At 43.0% G+C, this 20,524-nt stretch overlaps 3 protein-coding genes across 5 annotated transcripts in view; 2 read left to right on the top strand and 1 right to left on the bottom strand.

The window, feature by feature from the left end:
* DNAJC17 (DnaJ heat shock protein family (Hsp40) member C17) overlaps positions 1-20,524 on the bottom strand; it is a 39,533-nt gene that overhangs the window by 9,881 nt on the left and 9,128 nt on the right. For all 3 annotated transcript variants that reach the window (XR_016392117.1, XM_089907348.1, XM_022587442.2), the window contains exons 2-3: positions 547-616; positions 190-248 (exon numbers count right to left, since the gene is read on the bottom strand). Coding sequence is in view for 2 of the 3 variants with exons in the window: in XM_089907348.1 (XP_089763474.1) it covers positions 190-248; positions 547-616 (129 nt within the window). In the remaining variant the exon portion in view is untranslated. The remainder of the gene's footprint in view (positions 1-189; positions 249-546; positions 617-20,524) is intronic.
* Positions 1-20,524, top strand: part of C2H15orf62 (chromosome 2 C15orf62 homolog) — a 27,905-nt gene extending 7,381 nt beyond the window's left edge. The window contains exon 3 of the mRNA XM_089907349.1: positions 5,548-20,524. Within this exon, the coding sequence (XP_089763475.1) occupies positions 5,548-5,923 (376 nt within the window). The 3' untranslated portion in view covers positions 5,924-20,524. The remainder of the gene's footprint in view (positions 1-5,547) is intronic.
* LOC111181737 (syntaxin-12-like) lies at positions 1,029-4,489 on the top strand. The gene is given in 2 exon segments (XM_089907353.1): positions 1,029-1,207; positions 1,295-4,489. Coding segments are annotated over 2 exon segments (885 nt in total). The 5' UTR covers position 1,029; the 3' UTR covers positions 2,002-4,489.

The following is a 20,524-nucleotide window of genomic DNA, read 5'->3' as shown; positions in this document are numbered from 1 at the left end:
AGGGAACACACACAGAGCCCAGCCACCTCCCCGGCCCTGCCGCTAGCCCTAGAGCCATCAGGAGGCAGTCTGGTGACAGGGTCTCCAGGCTAGGACAGCAAGGACTGTGATGCATGGCCAAGTATAGAGGATGAAGCACACAGTGGTCTATAAATGTGGAGTAATTTAGATAGAGAAGGATGAGCTTACCCTGGCGGCAGCATCGGTCAGTACCTCCAAGGCCTGAGAAAGCTGATGGAAGAGTTCAGCTAAACATAGGGATCAAAAAAGAGAGAGGAGAAAAGTAAAGTTAGACTTGATGATGGTGTACTCGCTCCAGAGAGCACCTCAAAGAAGCCACAGGCTGCTAGAAAAGCAGACATCAGCAGATGATGGACTAGCAAGGAAGGGTGAGTGCATCAGCAATCGACCAGATGCTCCTAACATGCGAAGTGCAGCCTTGGGGCCCAGCGCCCAAAGCCAGGCTGTGTGCGTTGGCCTCCCACGGCACTCACACCACACCCAGGTGGGTTGGCCTCCTTCTCCCCATGCCTAGGAGAGGCTCACCTGCTCTGGGATTATCCGGATTTTTGTCTGGGTGGCAGGAGAGGGCCTTCTGCCTATATGCCTTCTTTATCTGGAAGAGTCAAGATTTGGTTATTTACTCTCTCACCCCAGGACGGAAAGGAAAACATTGTTAAAGTGATAAGGGAAATCCAGGGAGTGCTCTCCATCGCTAAAAGAAAGGCTGCCACACTGAAACCGTCACCTCACAACCACAGAGGAGACCTGCAGTGGGGGCAAAGGCCGTGGAGGGAGCTGACCACTGCCCTGCAGCAGAGGGGCTGGGCCTGCTTCCGCTGAGCACCCAGTCTTACCACTGTGGATGTCAGAGGGCTCCTGGCGGGGGGCAGATATCCCTATAGCCACCCGGAAACAGGCACTCTCACACACTCATGGTGTAATGTAATGTAAACCAGGGCAACCTTTTGCCCTGGAGGGAAATATAGCCATCAAAATTTAAAATGTGGTCGGTCTCGGCTCCTCGTCATGTCCTACGGTCCCTTAGATATGTACCGGAACCCGGGGGCCTCGGGGACCCCGCTCCAGGACTTCAACAGCATCATCCAGAAGTGCAGCGGCAACATCCAGCGGATCAGCGAAGCCAGAGAAATAACTTGTACATGCTGCTAAGGACTAAGTTGTTCAGTTTCTACTTAGGAGAAGAGTCACTCAGCAATCACCTGGAAGATTTTGCTTAATTATTGTTTCTTAACAGACTTAGAGGCTATTAACACATCTATGTTTTTGTAAGCTGCTCAGATAAAGAATTTGATGAGCCAACTAAGAACTAAGCAAGATTCAAGCAAGCTACAGGAAAATCTGCAACAGTTACAGCACTCTACAAATCAGCTTGCCAAGGAAACAAATGAATTACTGAAGGAATTAGGGTCCTTGCCCCTTCCTTTATCTACTTCAGAACAGCGCCAGCAGAAACTTCAGAAGGAACGTCTCATGAATGACTTCTCTGCAGCCTTAAACAATTTCCAGGCTGTGCAGAGAAGGGTATCTGAAAAGGAAAAGGAGAGTATTGCCAGAGCAAGAGCTGGATCTCGTCTTTCTGTGGAGGAGAGGCAAAGAGAGGAGCAACTCGTCTCATGTGACAGCCATGAGGAGTGGAACCAGATGCAGAGCCAGGAGGATGAGGTGGCCATCACTGAACAGGATTTGGAACTTATTAAAGAGAGGGAAACGGCAATTCAGCAGCTGGAGGCTGATATTTTGGATGTCAATCAGATATTTAAAGATTTGGCAATGATGATCCATGACCAAGGTGATCTCATTGACAGCATAGAAGCCAATGTGGAAAGCTCAGAGGTGCATGTAGAAAGAGCCACTGATCAGTTACAGCGAGCTGCTTACTATCAGAAAAAATCTCGCAAGAAGATCTGTATCCTGGTGCTTGTCCTGTCAGTGATTATTGTAATCTTGGGACTTATTTTGTGGCTAGTTAATAAATGAAGTGATTGCCTCCGAGCCTTCTCCTGCTGAGCTGTTTTCAAGGGCAAGTGCTTGCTGGAGTCTTGCCAGAACAAACTGATCACAAGAAGACAGAATACACCAGAATGTCCTGTAATAATTTAGTTAGAAACTAACTACTAACTAGTCCTTGGAATTCGTGACCTGTGGAGACAGTATTTATCAATTTATGTATACATTTTATTGATTTCTCAAATTAAGAATTGATTTATGTGGATTTTGCTTTCTCTTATATTTTGATTGCCCTTCATCCCAAGTGTTTACTGAAAATTACATTCTAGATATTCTTGTTTTGGTAGGTAACACTATAGTCTTGTAATATTGTCTTTCTATGTACATACAAGATTTACCTTTTTACTAGCAGAGAGATAGAATTACTTTCTGTCACCCAGCATACTGGAGTCTGTCAGAAACTGTGTAATAAGCCAGCAATTTTTATTATTTAATATTTGTTTGAATTTCTAAGAAGCCTGCCCCCTATATGCTTTGAAAGGTTTTGGCAATGTATTTAACTAGAGAATAAAAAATTGCACAGGTGATCCAGATTAAATGAGAAGTAACTATTTGAGCTGGTCAGCTGTTGGGGTGTGTGTTAATCTGGGTTTAAGTTTATTATCTGCTAGTGTCATCGACTGCAATTCATCCATATATACACTAAATGATCTTGTTCACTTTTTGAAGAGTTTAATTTAATTAACATTATGATTCTCTGTGGGGTTCCTCTCCCACCTGTCTGTATAGAAGGGGAGAATTAGACAAAGCGTTCTTCTGGAGAGCAAATAGGAATTGTTTGGAATGATTTAATCTTTTGTTGTTGTTGCTCAGTTGTGGTTCTGCATTCCTGGTAAATGATGAATGTTGCCATCAAAAGGCTGCCCCCTACCCTAATAAGGTTTGCTGGGCATTTGATGGCAGGAAGATTTTAAAAGCTAGACTGAAGTTGGTTTCATATTTAGTCCTGTGAACCTGGCGATAAAGCAAAGGTTCTTTTTTGTAAATAATACTGGCTTGGAATAGTGATGTTAGACTTATCCTAATTTATGAACAAGAGATTAATCTCTCCATGCATAGTTTTAGACAAAACTGTTTCAATAAAAGATTGCTGTCTTGTAACATAAAACAAAAAAATTTAAAATGTACTTTCCCTTTGACTTACTCTGGAATTTGGACTCGTAGAAGCATGCCAAAATAAATATGCAAGGATGTCCACTAAAACATAGTTTATATTAGTCCCTAAGTGGAGCCAACCAAAATCTCCAACAATGGAGACCCATTAAAAAAATTACCATAGACTGAAGTCTGTATGTGCTTTCTAGAAAGATCTTCAAGTCCTCATCACAAGAAAAAAAAATCATAACAATGTATGGTAACAAATAGCAAAGCATTATGTTGTACAAAATGTGCCAATTATACCTCAACTTAAGAAAAAGAAAGAAATATCTTCAAGGTATGGTGCATGAAAAAAACAAGGCTTAGTATATACAATGATCATTTTGGGGTTGAAAATAAGAAAATAAAAGAAATGTAAATAGTTAGAGACACTCGGGCATGTGCACAGCCCTTGTTTTCTCTTCTTTCCTCAAAGCAATCATAAACTTGTGGTTTCCTTTGGAAAGAAGCTGAAAGTGGAAGGGAAGGAAACATTTACTTCTCATTTTATACTTTTCTGTAGTTCAAATTTTCAAACCTTAAACATGTCTTACTTATTATCTTTTTTATTGATAACAGGGGTTATCCTGGTGGCAAGGCTATGGTCCTTTTTTAGTTTTTATCTTTGCACCTCTCTGTATTAAAAAGAAAATGTTTTATTTCTTATATTAGTAAAAATTAGTAAAAATTAGCAAAAATAAGCAAACATAGCCACCAACATTCTCTTTTATATATTCCACACACATAAGGGAAGGCAGAGCACAAAATCCCAGAAGCTACCCTCTGCTTCCTGAGGCCTTGCTCTCAGTTCTGCCTGCACACCTTACCTACTGCTCAAACCTCCTGGGAGGAGGAGCCTCTAGACCAGAACCTCTACCAGTAGCTAAGAAGACTGGCTTCCCAGGCTTCCCAGAGGGAACCAATAAACACTTCTATCCAAAGTGTGCTAAATAAGGGGCTTCGGAGGCAAGCAGCCAGCACCCCCAGGGGAGGGCCTGCGGGCAGGTGCCTAACTCTACTCCCACCTCCAGAGCTAAGGAGGGCCAGGAGCCACCTAGCCCAGGGCCTCTGGGGTGTGCTGCCACCTGCTGGGCCCCGCCTAGAAACACACCTTCACCTGGCAGGGCAACCAAGCCCATCTAGCTCTCCTGGCTGAGCCTGAGGAAGCAGGAACCACTCCCAGGACAGGCTTTGAGCAGAGAGGGTGTAGATGTGCTTCCCTGCTCCCCAACCTTCCCAACTGCCCGCCTATGTTCACCTCCCACCCCAACTGAGGTCTTCACCATTAAAAAGAAATGACAACAATAACAAAATCTAGCTTTTTTCACTATTAAGAAATAATAATAAGGGAAGGGGAGGTGATAGTTTTATATATAGTCTCACACTTGGAATGTCATCTTTACTCTTTTTTTTTTTTTTTTTTTGCGGTACGCGGGCCTCACTGTTGTGGCCTCTCCCGTTGCGGAGCACAGGCTCCGGACGCACAGGCTCAGCGGCCATGGCTCACGGGCCCAGCTGCTCCGCGGCATGCGGGATCTTCCCGGACCAGGGCACAAACCCATGGTCCCCTGCATCGGCAGGCAGACTCTCAACCACTGTGCCACCAGAGAAGCCCCATCTTTACTCTTTAGGCACCTTATCATTCATCTTTTCTCCCTTTTACTCTTTCTTTTCCTTTCTCCATTATGCCCAGGGCCTTATTTCTTTTTATTTTAAACCAAGCCTTTATTGTATATTCTTTATATTTAAGGGTCCTTTATTTGTTTTTTCAAGAAGTAAAACAATACAAAAAATATACAAAGAGAGAGCTAAAAAGCTAATGTTCTTTCCCCATTTCCCCAGCCCTCTCTCCAAGGTTCCAGTGTTAACTGGATGGTGGGTGTCCTTCTAAACCTTCCCCCTTGATCATTCCAACAAATGATCTGGGGTCTTTGGGGTCTTGTTTCTGCCTCTCCACCCCCACCTCTCTCTCTCTGATCCCAGGCCCTTTCCCTGAACTGGTTGAGAGGAAGAGGAAGGGAGAAGAGGGTGTATATTGCCTCAATTTGTAACACCGCCCTCGGAATGAGCTTCCTCAGGACCAGGATTAGCAGGCGTGCACTACTGATACTGGAGGATTTTGTGGGAGATGGTTTCTTTTATATCATGGGGCTCTTATTAAAGAGTTACATGTTCTTTTTTGTAAATCTAAGAGGGACAGTAAAAGCGAGAGAGGAGCTAAGAAGGAATAGCACGAAAGAAAAATAAAAGAAGCATGGGGGTGCGGGGTAGTAGTACATTCTTCATTTTCTTTTCTTTTTTTAAAGAATACTTTACAGATTTTTATTCTAAAGGAATATTAAATATTGTTTTGTGTTTTTTTGTTGTTGTTGTATGCAGGCCTCTCACTGTTGTGGCCTCTCCCGTTGCGGAACACAGGCTCCGGACACGCAGGCTCAGCAGCCATGATGGCTCACAGGCCCAGCCGCTCCGTGGCACGTGGGATCTTCCCGGACCGGGGCACGAACCCATGGTCCCCTGCATCGGCAGGCGGACTCTCAACCACTGCGCCACCAGGGAAGCCCTTGTTTTGTGTTTTATAATTCATTTTATATGTTCTATATCAGAAGATTGGGTTTTTTTTCACTTAAACAGGAAAACAAAACTGTTCAAACAAAAAACTAATTATATAATAATGGGAAATACTCTACATATATTAATTTGCTTCCTTATCAATTCTCTTTCCAGAATGTGTTCCTTTGACATATGTCTTTAACTGTCTCAACAAACTTTATGTGAAGCAATAGTACAACTGGACCTAGGTCACCTCACTCCCTGTCTGGGTGGACCCCCAACTTACCCCCACCCCTCCAGCCTCCCACACTCCCCACATCTACAACCAAACACAACTGCCCCAATCAACTTGATGTATCCTGGACCCCTATTCCCTCAAGGCCTGACTGGGCCTCCATTTCCAAATCACCCTTTAAAGGTGTAAGGGGTTGAACATTCTGTGTTTCAAGAACCTATTGGAAAAATTTACCAGTCTCATGAGTAGGGGGAGAGGTGAGGCCAGAAAGTCAAGGTCAGGCTGGTATTCATTTTTAGAGAGGAATGTCTAAGGGTAGGAGGGGAGCTCTCCTACAGCCCTTCAGTACAGCACTGAATCTACCCTACCTCCCAGGTCCACTCATGGAGCAGCTAGGATATGGAGGGGCTGAGCTGAAGCTGGGGATACAGAGGAAAATCAGGAATTTCCCTGACACTGAAGAGGAAGGACACTGCTTAGCAAGGAAGATGGCTATGAAAACAATGAATTACACTGAGGTTGTAAGATGCCTGTAAGAGAGGGCCCTAAGAATGGAAACAAAGAGAAAAGAATGGCTAATTTTAGCCCTGAGGGCCTCACAGAGGAGGCAATATCTGAGCTGGATCTGAAAGGTGAGTAACAGTTCTCCAAGCAGGGCCAGAAAGGGTATTCAAGACAGAGGATGTGGAACAGCCCAACTTCTCTTCAAGCCCCAGACAAGCTTAGAGAAGAAATATGTTTTCCTTTACTGAGGAATAAGTACTGAGAACAGAAAAAGACATGAAAAAGGAGAGACATGGTTGCAATAAAACATGGGAATAAAAATAATGTTTTTGTCAAAGAATATTTTGGTTAATTAAAAAAAAATTCAACCAAAGAAAAGTAATAGAAGAAAACCAGGAAAAGAATAAATTCATACCAACAAGTTTTAACACACAAACTTGGGGTGAAGAAATGCTAGGGAATGAGAGCATACATGTAGGCAAAGAAATGCAAACTGGGCTGAGAAGAGGAGAAAAAGATTAAAGTTAACTCAGGTATGATACTGAAAGTACAAGAAAGTTAATGTGATTCATAAGGTATGTGTAATTCATCAAACAGAGAGTAGAACAATTAGAAGGGAAAGCCCCACAGTGCATATGAGCAGGGCGAGATGTGGAGAGCCTTCTGAGTTCAAAAGTAATGAACCAGGATGAATGACTGAGGAGGCATTTGGGGTCTCCAAGCCCAAAGAACTTGAACCTCAAAGTTCTCTGTGACCTAATCAAAGTTTATTGTAAAGCACAAAGGCAAGATTAATGGAACATATAAGCATGGCCAAGAAACAAATAGTAATAAATGTAAAAATTCAATGTATAGTAAAAAGTATTACTAAAATCCAATACACTGAGTGAAAAAAAAAAGGTTTTAGCTCTTCATCTCAAACCATATACCAAAATAATTCCAGATAGATAAAAAAACTAAATACAAAAAAAGAAACTAAAAGAACCTAAAGAAAGAAAATGATGGTAAAGAAAGAAAATGATGGGACTTTTAATCTGCTTTTAGGATGGGGAAGAAATTCCTAAGCATTAAAACAAGGGAAGGAATCACACATGCATGCACACACACATGCATACTTATACAAAATGAATGGATTTACAAATGAAAAAATTTTAATTTCTCTAAGTAAAAAATCATAGACAAAATTAAAAGATGAGGGATATGATAACAGAGAGAAGTATGTGCATGAAATATGACACACAACACAGTCTTCACTATGCAAAGAAATCATGCAGAAAAGACAAGCAAGAAAAAGACAAACTACAAGAAAAGAGAAAGAACATGAAGAAACAATTCATAGAATATAAATGGTTAATAACAAGAAGAATGTGCACAGCAAAGGAAACAATAAACAAAATGAAAAGAAAACCCTCAGAATGGGAGAAAATATTTGCAAATGAAGCAACTGACAAGGGATTAATCTCCAAAATACACAAACAGCTCATGCAGCTCAATATCAAAAAAACAAATGACCCAATCAAAAAACAGGCAGAAGACCTAAATAGACATTTCTCCAAAGAAGACATACAGATAGCCAAAAAACACATGAAAAAATGCTCAGCATCACTAGTTATTAGAGAAATGCAAATCAAAACTACAATGAGGTATCACCTCACATTGGTCAAAATGGCCATCATAAAAAAATCTACAAACAATAAATGCTGGAGAGGGTGTGGAGAAAAGGGAACCCTCCTACACTGTTGGTGAGAATGTAAATTGGTACAACCACTATGGAGAACAATATGGAGGCTCCTTAAAAAACTAAAAATAGAGCTACCATATGACCCAGCAATCCCACTCCTAGGCATATATCCAGAGAAAACCATAATTCGAAAGGATGCATGCACCCCAATGTTCATTGCAGCACTATTTACAATAGCCAGGACACACAAACAACCTAAATGTGCATCGACAGAGGAACGGCTAAAGAACATGTGGTACATATACACAATGGAATATTACTCAGCCATAAAAGGAATGAAATAGTGCCATTTGCAGAGATGTGGATGGACCTAGAGATTGTTGTATATACTGAAGTAAGTCAGAAGGAGAAAAACAAATATCGTATAATATCACTTGTATGTGTAATCTAGAAAAATGGTAGAGATTAATTTATTTGCAAAGCAGAAATAGAGTCACAGATGTAGGGAATAAACTTATGGTTACCAAGTGGGGAAAGGAAGGGTGGGATAAATTGGGAGATTGAGACTGACATATATACACTACTATGTATAAAACAAATAACTAGTGAGAACCTACTGTGTAGCACAGGGAACTCTACTCAATGCTCTGTGGTGACCTAAATGGGAAGGAAATCTAAAAGAGAGTGGATATATGTATATGTATGACTGATTAGCTTTGCTGTTCAGCAAGAAACTAACACAACATTGTAAAGCAACTATACTCCAATAAAAATTAATTAAGAAGAAAAACAGGAGGGATTTCCCTGGTGGCGCAGTGGTTAAGAATCTGCCTGCCGGGCTTCCCTGGTGGCGCAGTGGTTGAGAGTCTGCCTGCTGATGCAGGGGACACGGGTTCGTGCCCCGGTCTGGGAGGATCCCGCATGCCGTGGAGCGGCTGGGCCTGTGAGCCATGGCCGCTGGGCCTGCGCGTCTGGAGCCTGTGCTCTGAGGCGGGAGAGGCCACAACAGTGAGAGGCCCGGGTATCACAAAAAAAAAAAAAAAAAAAAGACAGAGTGGCTGGGACTTTCCAGGTGGTCCAGTGGTAAAGAATCTGCCTTACAATGCAGGGGACGCAGGTTCAATCCCTGGTCAGGGAACTAAGATCTCACATGCTGCCGGGCAACTAAGCCCGAGTGCCACAACTACTGAGCTTACGCGCCTCAACCAAAGCCTGCGTGCCACACACTACAGAGCCCACACTCTCTGGAACCACATGCCACAACTACAGAGCCCACCTGCCCTGGAGCCTGCACGCCACAACTAAAGAGAAAATCCACATGCCACAACTACAGAGAAGCCCACGCACCACAACAAAAAGGCTGCACGCTGCAACGAAAGATCCCCCATGCCTCAATGAAGATCCTGCATGCCACAACTAAGATCCGATGCAGCCAAAAACAAACAAACAAACCCCAAGACCCCGCTATGTGCTGTCTACAAGAGACTCACTTCAAGGGCTTCCCTGGTGGTGCAGTGGTTGGGAGTCCGCCTGCCGATGCAGGGGATGCAGGTTCATGCCCTGGTCCGGGAGGATCCCACATGCCGCGGAGCGGCTGGGCCTGTGAGCCATGGCCACTGAGCCTGCGCGTCCGGAGCCTGTACTCCACAGCAGGAGAGGCCACAACGGTGAGAGGCCTGCGTACCGCAAAAAAAAAAAAGAGACTCACTTCAGACGTAAGGACACACACAGACTGAAAGTGAAGGGATGGAAAAAGATATTTCATGCAAATGAAAACCAAAAAAAGCTGGGGCAGCTATACTTATATCAGACAAAATAGGCTTTAAGACAAAGACTGTAATAAGAGACAAAGAAGGTCATTACATAATGATAAAGGAGTCAACCCATCAAGAGGATATAACATTTGTAAATATTTATGCACGCAACACAGTAGCACCGAAATATATAAAGCAAATATTAACAGACCTAAAGGGAAGCATAGACAGCAATACAATGATAGTAGAGGATTTTAATACCCCTCTTTTGTCAATGGATAGATCATCCAGACAGCATATCAATAAGGAAACATCGGCCTTAAATAACACATTAGTTCAGATGGACTTAACAGACATATATATAACACTCCACCTAAAAGCAACAGAATAGGGGCTTCCCCGGTGGCATAGTGGTTAAGAATCCACCTGTCAATGCAGGGGACACAGGATTGAACCCTGGTCCAGGAAGATCCCACATGCCACGGAGCAAATAAGCCCATGCGCCACAACTACTGAGCCTGCACTCTAGAGCGCGTGAGCCAAAACTACTGAGCCTGCATGCTACAACTACTGAAACCTGCATGCCTAGAGCCCGTGCTGTGCAACAAGAGAAGTCACTGCAATGAGAAGCCCACGCACCGCAACAGAGTAGCCCCCACTCGCCGCAACTAGAGGAAGCCTGCACACAGCAACAAAGACCCAATGCAGTCAAAAATAAATAAATAAAATAAATAAATTAAAAGAAAAAAAAAAAAGCAACAGAATACACATTCTTCTTAAGCACACATGGAACATTCTTCAGGACAGATCATATATTAGGCCACAAAACAAGTCAATAAATTTAAGAAGACTGAAATCATACTGAGCATCTTTTCTGACCACAATGGCATGAAACTAGAAATCAATTACAAGAAGGGAACTGGAAAATTCAAATATGTGGAGATTAAACAACATGCTACCAAACAACCAATGGTTCAAAGAAAGATCAATGAAAGCAAGATCTTTTTTTTTTGAAAAGACAGATGAACTTTTAGCTAGACTCCCCAAGAAAAAAGAGAGGACTCAAATAAATAAAATCAGAAATGAAAGATGAGCCATTATAATTGATATCATAGAAATACAAAGGATCATGAGACTACTCTGAACAATTATATGCCAAAAAATTGGACAACCTAGAAGAAATGGATAAATTCACAGAAACATACAACCTACCAAGACTGAATAATGAAGAAACATAAAATCTGAACAGACCAATTGCCAGTAAGGAGGTTGAATCAGTAAATAAAAATCTCCTAATAAACAAAAGTTCAGGACCAGACAGCTTCACTGGTGAATTCTACCAAACATTTAAAGAAGAATTAGGGACTTCCCTGGTGACGCAGTGGTTAAGAATCCGCCTGCCAATGCAGGGGACATGGATTCAATCTCTGGTCCAGGAAGATGCCACATGCCGCAGAGCAGCTAAGCCCGTGCACCACAACTACTGAGCCTGCACTCTAGAGCCCGCGAGCCACAACTACTGAGCCCGTATGCCACAACTACGGAAGCCTGTGTGCCTAGAGCCCATGTTCCACAAGAGAAGCTACCTCAATGAGAAGCCCGCACACTGCAATGAAGAGTAGCCCCCACTCACCACAACTAAAGAAAGCCCGCGCACAGCAATGAAGACCGAACACAGCCTAAAATTAAAAAAAAATTTGTTTAAATAAATTTTTAAAAGTTAAAAAAAAAATAAAGAAGAATTAATACTAATCCTTCTCACTCTTGCAAAGAATAGAAGAGGAGGACACATTTCCAAACTATCTTTGCAAGGCCAGCATTATTGCCCTGATACCAAAACCAGACAAGGATGCCACAAGAAAAGAAAATTATAGGCCAACACCCATGATGAACACTGATGCAAAAATTGTCAACAAAATATTAGCAAACAGAATTAAACAATAATATGTACATTAAAGGATCATACATAATGATCAAGTGGGATTTATTCTAGGGATGCAAGGATAGTTCAACATCCACAAATCAATTAATGTGAAACACTATATTAACAAAATGAAAGATAAACATCTTATGATCATCTCAAGAGATGCAGAAAGGCATTTGACAAAATTCAACATCCATTTATAAAAACTCTCAACAAAGTGGGTATAGAGGGAATATACTTCAACTTAATAAAGGCCATATATGACAAGTCCACAGCTAATATCATGCTCCATGGTGAAAAGCTGAAAGCTTTGCCTCTAAGAATCAGGAACAAGACAAGGATGCCTACTCTACCCTCTTTCATTCACCGTAGTACTGGAAGTCCTAGCCAGAGCAATTAGGCAAGGAAAAGAAATAAAAGGCATCCAAATCAAAAAGGAAGAAGTAAAACTGTCATTATTTGCAGATGACATATTATATATATAGAAAACCCTAAAGAGTCCACCAAAAAAACTGTTAGAATAAAAGAATTCAGTAAAGTGGCAGGATACAAAATCAATACACAAAAGTCTCTTGCATTTCTAGGCACTAACAATGGATGATCAGAAAGAGAAATTAAGAAAACAATCCCATTTACAATTTCATCAAAAAGAATAAAATACCTAAAAATAAATTTAGCCAAGGAGGTGAAAGATCTGTACACTGAAAACAAAAAGACGATGATTAAAGAAGTTGAAGAAGACCAAATAAGAGGAAAGATATTCCATGCTCATGGTGTGGAAGAATTAATATTGTTTAAATGTCTTTACTACCCAAAGCAATCTATGGATTCAGTGCAATCCCTATCAAAATTCCAATGGCATTTTCACAGGAAAAAAAAAAAAATCCTAAAATTTGTATGGACCCACAAAAGACCCCAAAAAGGCAAAGCAATCTTGAGAAAGAAGAACAAAGCTAGAGGCATCACATGTCCTGATTTCAAACTATTTACAAAGTTACAGTAATCAAAACTGTACGGTATTGGCATAGAAACAGACACCTTGATCAATGGAACAGAACAGCCCACAAATAAACCCACATATACAGTCAATTAATTTACAACAAAGGAGCCAAGACTATGTAATGGGGAAAGGACAAAGAAGCCAAGAATATGCAATGGGAAAAGAACAGTCTCTTCAATAAATGGTGTTGTGGGGAGGGGAGGGATAAATTAGGAGCTTGGGATTAACATACACACACTGCTGTATATAAAACAGATAACCAACAAGAAACTACTGTATAGCACAGGGAACTCTACTCAGTATTCTGTAATAACCTACACGGGTAAAGAATCTGAAAAAGAATGAATATATGTATATGTATAACTGAATCACTCTGCTGTACACCTGAAACTAACACAACATTGTAAATCAGCTATACTCCAATAAAAAAATTTTCCCCAATAAAATTTTAAAAAATAAAAAATGGTGTTGGGGAAATTGCATTCCCCATTTTGCATTTTGCCACATGCAAAAGAATGAAACTGGATTGCTATCTTACCCATACACAAAAATTAACTCAAAATGGATTAAAGACTTGAATGTAAGACCTGAAATTATAAAACTCCAAAAAGAAAACATAGGGAGTAAGCTCCTTAACATTGGTCCTGGCAATGATTTTTTTTTTTTGGATTTGAGAGCAAAAGCAACAAATGCAAAAAATAAACAAGTGGGACTACATCAAACTAAAAAGCTTCTGCACAGCAAAGGAAACCATCAACAAAATGAAAAGGCAACTATGGAATGGGAGTAAATATTTGCAAATCATGTATCTGATAAGGGGTTAATATCCAAAATATATAAAGAACTCATACAATTCAATAGCAAACAAACAAACAAAAAACCCCAAAAACAACCTACAAACAAACAAAAAACCCAATCTGATTAATAAATGGGCAGAGGTTCTGAACAGACATTTTTCCAAAGAAGATATACAGATGGCCAACAGGTACATGAAAAGGTGCTCAACATCACTATCCATCAGGCAAATGCAAATCAAAATCACAACAAGATACTACCTTACCAAAAAGACAAGAATAAGTGTTGGTAAGGATGTGGAGAACAGGGAGCTCACGTGCACTATTAGTGCAGCCACTATGAAAAACTGTATACAGATTCCTCAAAAAATTAAAAATAGAACTACTGGGAATTCCCTGACAGTCCAGTGGTTAGAACTCTGAACCTTCACTGCCAAAGGCCTGGATGGATCCCTGGTCATGGAACTAAGATCCCACAAGCCGCACGGCATGGCCTAAATAAATAAATAAATATTTTAAAATAAAAAACAGAACTACCAAATGATCCAGCAATTCCACTTCTGGGTATTTATCCAAAAGAAATGAAAACACTAACTTGAAAATATAATGCACCCCCATGTTCAATGCAGCATTATTTACAGTAGCCAAGACATGGAAACAACCTAAGTGTCTACTGATGGGTGAATGGATAAAGAAGATGTGAGATTATACATATACATACACACACACACACATACACACACAGACAGATAGATAGATATACTCATTCAGCCATAAAAAAGGAAATCTTTCCCTTAGACAATATGGATGGACCTTGAGGGCATTATGCTGAGTGAAATGAGTCAGAGAAAGACAAATATCTTATGATCTTATTTACATGTGGAATCTAAAAAACAAACAAACAAGAAACAACTCATAGATACAGAGAACAGATTGGTGGTTGCTAGAGGCAGGCAGTTGGGGGAGGGTGGGGGGAGCAAAATGTCAAAATGTACAGACTCCCAGTTATAAAATAAATAAGCCATAGGGATGTAATGTACAGCATGGCAACTACACTTAATACTGTACTGTTTATTTGAAAGTTACTAAGAGAGTAGATCTTAAAAGTTCTTATCACAAGAAAAAACAAATTTTAACTATGTACAGTGATGGGTGTAATTTACTTAGACTTATTATGCTCATCATTTCACAATATATACATCAAACATATCGAATCATTATGTTGTATACCTGAAACTAATATGTTATATGTCAATTATATCTAGAAAAACAGGGGACTTCCCTGGTGGCGCAGTGGTTAAGAATCCGCCTGCCAATGCAGGGGACATGGGTTCGAGTCCTGGTCCGGGAAGATCCCACATGCCGTGGAGCAACTAAGCTCGTGCGCCACAACTACTGAGCTTGTGCTCTAGGGCCCATGAGCCACAACTACTGAAGCCCGTGTGCCACAACTACTGAAGCCCCAGCACCTAGAGCCCGTGCTCTGCAACAAGAGGTGCCACAGAAATGAGGAGCCCGTACACCACAACGAAGAGTAGCCCCCGCTTGCGCCAACTAAAGAAAGCCTGTGTGCAGCAACAAAGACCCAACACAGCCAAAAATAAATAATAAATTTATTTTTAAAAATAAAAAAACAAAAAGCAAAAAACCAGGGATGTTGAGCTTCTTTCAACTATTCTAAGCTAGGAAGTAGCATGGTTCACGGAAAGAAAGAAGGCTCTGGAGTCTAACATGTGTTTTCAAATTTTGAATCTTCCACATACTACTAGCGTGACCTTGGGCAAATTACTGGATCTCACTCAGCCTTAGGTTCTTCAACTACGAAGTGTGGGAAGTATCCCATACACATAGGGCTGTTGTGAGGATTAAAGAAAATAACCCATGTGAAGTACCTAACAAAAACCAGGCACTCAATATAAGGTCCAAACCTCTTGTTTATCCACTCCTGAGAGGGAGGTAAATTGTGACACCAGCCCAGGACAATGCCAACCTAACAGGAACTCCAGGGATGGACATGGGTCCACAATGGGCCCAGGTGAGTCCAGTATGAATTCTTGAGGTGTACAACAAGGCTGGTTTCAGGTCTGCTGGGGGCAGTTCTAAAATTCTATCCTTGGTTAGCCCCCAGGGGCTCTGAACTACTTTCATTCAAAGTGTAGGGGGTACGGGTAAGTAGCCTGAGATCTTCCAGAGTGGCCATGAACCAAAACCCACCTGGCCTAAGAATGCTGGCCAAGTATGTCTGTCCTGATTAACTAGTTATTACTATGGTTAGCTGCTAAGCCTGCCCTGGGCAAAGCCCACTGCTAGGTTTTAGCCTCGAAGGCCAGTTCTGACTTTGAACCGGTTGGCCTGGAGTTTGGTGTTTTGTGTTACAAATAAGACTCCCAGCTTTGCCCAGCCCTCCTGGAGTGACTGGTGCCTGAAGAATTTCTCATCATGTAAACACAACTCTCCTACAGCAGGCCTTTGAAAAGCTTCCATGTCGATATTGTTTATTACGAAATATTCTACCTTATTAGCTAGCAGCTCAAGAGGCTGGATTCAGGGCAAAAAGATGCAACAATATTTTTCTTAACTATGATAAGTTGGGAAGGAAGAGGAACTTTCAGAAGAACAAAGAAACAGTAGGATCCTACATGTAATGATGTGAGAGAAAGACAGGACCATCTAATCCCAGGCATTCAGGTTGGCAGCTCCTCTATGAAACTGAGTCTGCAAGTGCTGGGACACCTAGGCAAGGTTGAAGTAGCCACTGGAAGGTGCCAAAAGCTACTGAATTGTCTTAACACTTGCAGTTTCCTTCCTTACCTATAGGTTTCTCCTAAATCCCCAGGTTTCCCTAGCACTTGGAAACATTCATTTGCATTTCCTGAGACTTTACAGAAAAGAGCTAGGTGACAGTTGAGGGGCCTCTCACCCAATGCCCCCTGCCCAGACCATGGTTTTTCAGAGGACCAGGCTGTCTCCAAGGCTCAGCCCCAGAATAACAGAGATCTCAGACGAACATAAGCTCCACGAGGACTTTAAACTCCAATTTGCAGAAGTGTGGTCTTCCTCCTGATGTCTTTCTAAAATATTACTCCCTTTCCCCATCCTAGGACACTACTTGAATTTAATGTCTTCCATATCTCAGGATCATCATTCAGAACAGAAACTACTGAACAGTACATGTTCAGATGCTACTGAGGGCAGAGTCAGGCTTTCCCTACGCTTCCTTAGGTGGTAATGATCTTAAATTCTATTCTTTTTATAGTTTCTCTATCTCCTCCCCAGTCAGCCTCTACTAGACTGTGCCAGATGCCAGCCTGTCTCTGGAAGTGCTTATTATCTGCTGTTTCTTTTCTGGTATGGTCTGGAAAAACAGATAAACTGGTTATGATTGTGCCTCAAATGAGGGCATACAGGTACAGGAAATTATGGGGGTTCTTATGAATAAAGGGAATGTGCTTTAGGGGGCAGGGAGTTTTGCCTATCCCCAGGGGCCAGAACTGTGCACTGGACAGCACCTGGTACTCAGTAGGCACACAGTAAATATCTATTGAATGAAAGGGGCACATGTCCATTTGTTCTCAACCAAACACAATTAGGAAGCCTCAACTATGTCAATTACTTCAGGCCTATTGAAGAGCAGAAGGAAGTGGGTGCTATCCCAACCCTAGGAGACCTTCCCACACTATTTCATAATTTCCCCTTCTACCTGCTAACACTTCCTTTTGAGAAACTAAGCCTGGAAAAGGGAAGAAATCACTACAGCAGACTGATAAGAGAACTGCAGTGGGAACTAAATGTTATCCCCCCAGAGCCCACATCACAGAGGGGAATAATGAGTCATGAATTAGCAGCCACCCACTCAGCCCTTCCCGGGGCTCCATAACTGATTTCGCCACTCACAGCAACCTGAGCCCAGAGCAGGGAAAGGAGCATGGAGCTGGGTCTCCCGCCATCTCCACTGCTTGGCGCCAGGCACACAACAGGGCCTCTGACAATCCACCTGCCTTCAGTTTCACCTCTTATAAGGAATGAACTCCTGACTCACACAAAAAAGCCAAGCACTAAGGGGTCCAATAAATATAAAATAGCCATCATTAAACTTAAAAGAAAAGTGCCCTACATAGAAGAGATCATTATTTTTTAAAAGGCTGCTATCCTTTCTTATAATAAAACTTGGAGCCAAGTAAGCAGTACAAGTAATTAAGCCCAGTTCTCGAAAGCCAGACTCGTAAGTCAGACTCAGATACAGAGGGCACACAGGGAGGTCACTCTATGTGACAACAGGTACTGAATGAACAAACCATGCCAGTGAATCAGCTAGGAAGCCATTACAGGCCCAGTTCCAGGAATGGGAACAGTCAGTAATCTAGGCCTGGACAGTAATTTCTCCCTAAGCCTGGGGGAGGCAGACAGTTCCCTAAGCCTGGGGGAGGCAGACAGTTCCCCAACCCTGTACTAGCCACAACACCAGAGGCTATGTGACTGCCTGATGTCATAGGCAGGAAGTAAACCACAGAGCTCTAGGCACTTACCTGGAAGTCCCCTCTGCCTAAAAGATTGGCCACTTTCATTCCTTACAGCCTGTGGTCCACACTGCAACAGCACTACATAGAAATTCCCAAATTCCTGCGGAAACCAGACTGCTCCAAAGGCTCTGAGCAAGCAGGGTGCCAGCCACCCCTCAGACCAGCACCCTTAGTTCAACATTCCCAAAATGTGGGCCTGCTGGTGGTAACAAGATGCTGGGGACACCCGGACCTCACACCAACATCTCTTGTAGTCTGCTAACCATGGCCCACAGTCCAGACTCAGGACAGTGACCTGTGCAGCCTGAACCAACTGAGACCATGCACAGGGCCTGGGCTGCTTCTCCCCATATGTTGCCCCTATGCACCCTAAAGGATCTGGATCCCCAGCCCATCCTAAGGTCACTCTTCTGGTCCTCGTACCCCTCGGGCTCTCACCTCTGGGTCCCCCTTTAGCACTCCCAGTATCCCTTCCTGGGCCTCAACCCCTTCCCTGCCCTCCTTCTCAGCCCACTTCCCCAAGCCAGCTATCCACCGGGCGCACAGTCTACAGCCCTCCTCCTCCTCCGATGCCCCCTTCTCTCAGGCCCCGCCTCTCCCTCCCACCCTTACCCTAAGCAGGCTTACATCATGCTCAGACTCCAAAATCCTCACCTGCATTCTTCTATCAGGTTGGAGATTCCCACCCCTCAGATCTGTCAGATACCCTGGGTCTGGCGGCCCCTCACCTCTCCCCACAGCCTGCTGTCACTCTTAACCCCTGGAGACCTGGGTCCCTACCCCCAAAGCCACTCTCCTCTGCCCAGGTGCAGAACTCTTTCTCTCTGGGCCCTGGTACTCCCTACATCTCATTCCTTTTTCCCCTTAACACACTGGTTTCCTTTATAAACAAATTATATTAGTAAAAACAAGTGAGTCAATTTAAAGAAAAATAATAATAACCAAATAACAGTATTCAGGAACAGCAAAAATAGGGAAAGCAGCTATGCAAATGGAGAATATTTTGAATTCTACCTTAGCTGAAATGAAAACTCCACTGTGGTAGTTTTAACACAAATTTTAACACACTTCCTCAAGTTGTCCGGGTCGGCTTAATACCCTTTGAGCTCACCCAGGTCGTTCAGCTTTACCCACAGAGTCAAATCTCTATCTGTGTCACAGATGGGAACACAAGGCTTTCTGGGGCCCGCAGACCCATATCTTGTTACCCTAATTGCTCCTGAGGTGTGAGTCATGGAAAACAGCTCTGAAATAGGAGTAGAAAATGCAGGTTTGGGCAGGCGTTCTGCGTTTACTAGCCACCTTATGCTGAGCAAATCAAACTCTGTCGGTGTCAGTCTTCTCATCTATAAACTGGAGCTAATAGTCCTTGCATACCTCACACTCTTGTTTTTTTTTAAATTAATTAATTTATTTTTGGCTGTGCTGGGTCTTCGTTGCTGCGCACAGGCTTTCTCTATTTGCGGCGAGCGGAGTCTACTCTTTGTTGTGGTGCGTGGGCTTCTCACTGCGGTGGCTGCTATTGCTGCGGAGCACGGGCTCTAGGTGTGTGGGCCTCAGTAGTTGCGGCACACGGGGTCAGTAGTTGTGGCTCACAGGCTCTAGAGCGCAGGCTCAGTAGTTGTGGCACATGGACTTAGCTGCTCCACAGCATGTGGGATCTTCCCGGACCAGGGCTGGAACCCGTGTCCCCTGCATTGGCAGGCGGATTCTTAACCACTGCGCCACCAGGGAAGCCCCACACTCGTGTTTTTTTTTTTTTAAGTTACAGATTCTTTTTTTTTTTTTTTGCGGTATGCGGGCCTCACATTGTTGTGGCCTCTCCCGTTGCGGAGCATAGGCTCCGGATGTGCAGGCTCAGCAGCCATGGTTCACGGGCCCAGCCGCTCCGCGGCATGTGGGATCTTCCCGGACCGGGGCACGAACCCGTGTCCCCTGCATCGGCAGGCGGACTCTCAACCACTGCGCCACCAGAGAAGCCCTAGATTCTTATGTATTCTTTTTTTTTAAATATTTTATTTATTTATTTATTTTTGGCTGGGATGGGTCTTTGTTGCTGCATGTGGCCTTTCTCTAGCTGTGGTGAGCGGGGGCTACTCTTCGTTGCAGTGCGCGGGCTTCTCATCGCGGTGGCTTCTCTTGCTGCACAGCACAGGTTCTAGGTGCGTGGGCTTCAGTAGTTGCAGCACGCAGCCTCAGTAGTTGTGGCGAGCAGGCTCTAGAGCGCCAGCTCAGTAGTTGTGGTGCCCGGGCTTAGCTGCTCCGTGGCATGTGGGATCTTCCCGGACCGGGCTCGAACCCATATGCCCTGCACTGGTAGGAGGATTCTTAACCACTGTACCACAAGGGAAGTCCTCACAGGCTTTGAAGATCACATCAAATGAGATAATT

This window comes from Delphinapterus leucas, chromosome 2 (genome assembly GCF_059928025.1).
Source record: "Delphinapterus leucas isolate spDelLeu-1000000601 "Yukka" chromosome 2, BTC_Dleu_Yukka2, whole genome shotgun sequence".
Classification (NCBI taxonomy): domain Eukaryota; kingdom Metazoa; phylum Chordata; class Mammalia; order Artiodactyla; family Monodontidae; genus Delphinapterus; species Delphinapterus leucas.
The sequence above is the reverse complement of the archived record's forward strand: the minus strand, read 5'-3'. Positions and strand labels throughout refer to the sequence as shown.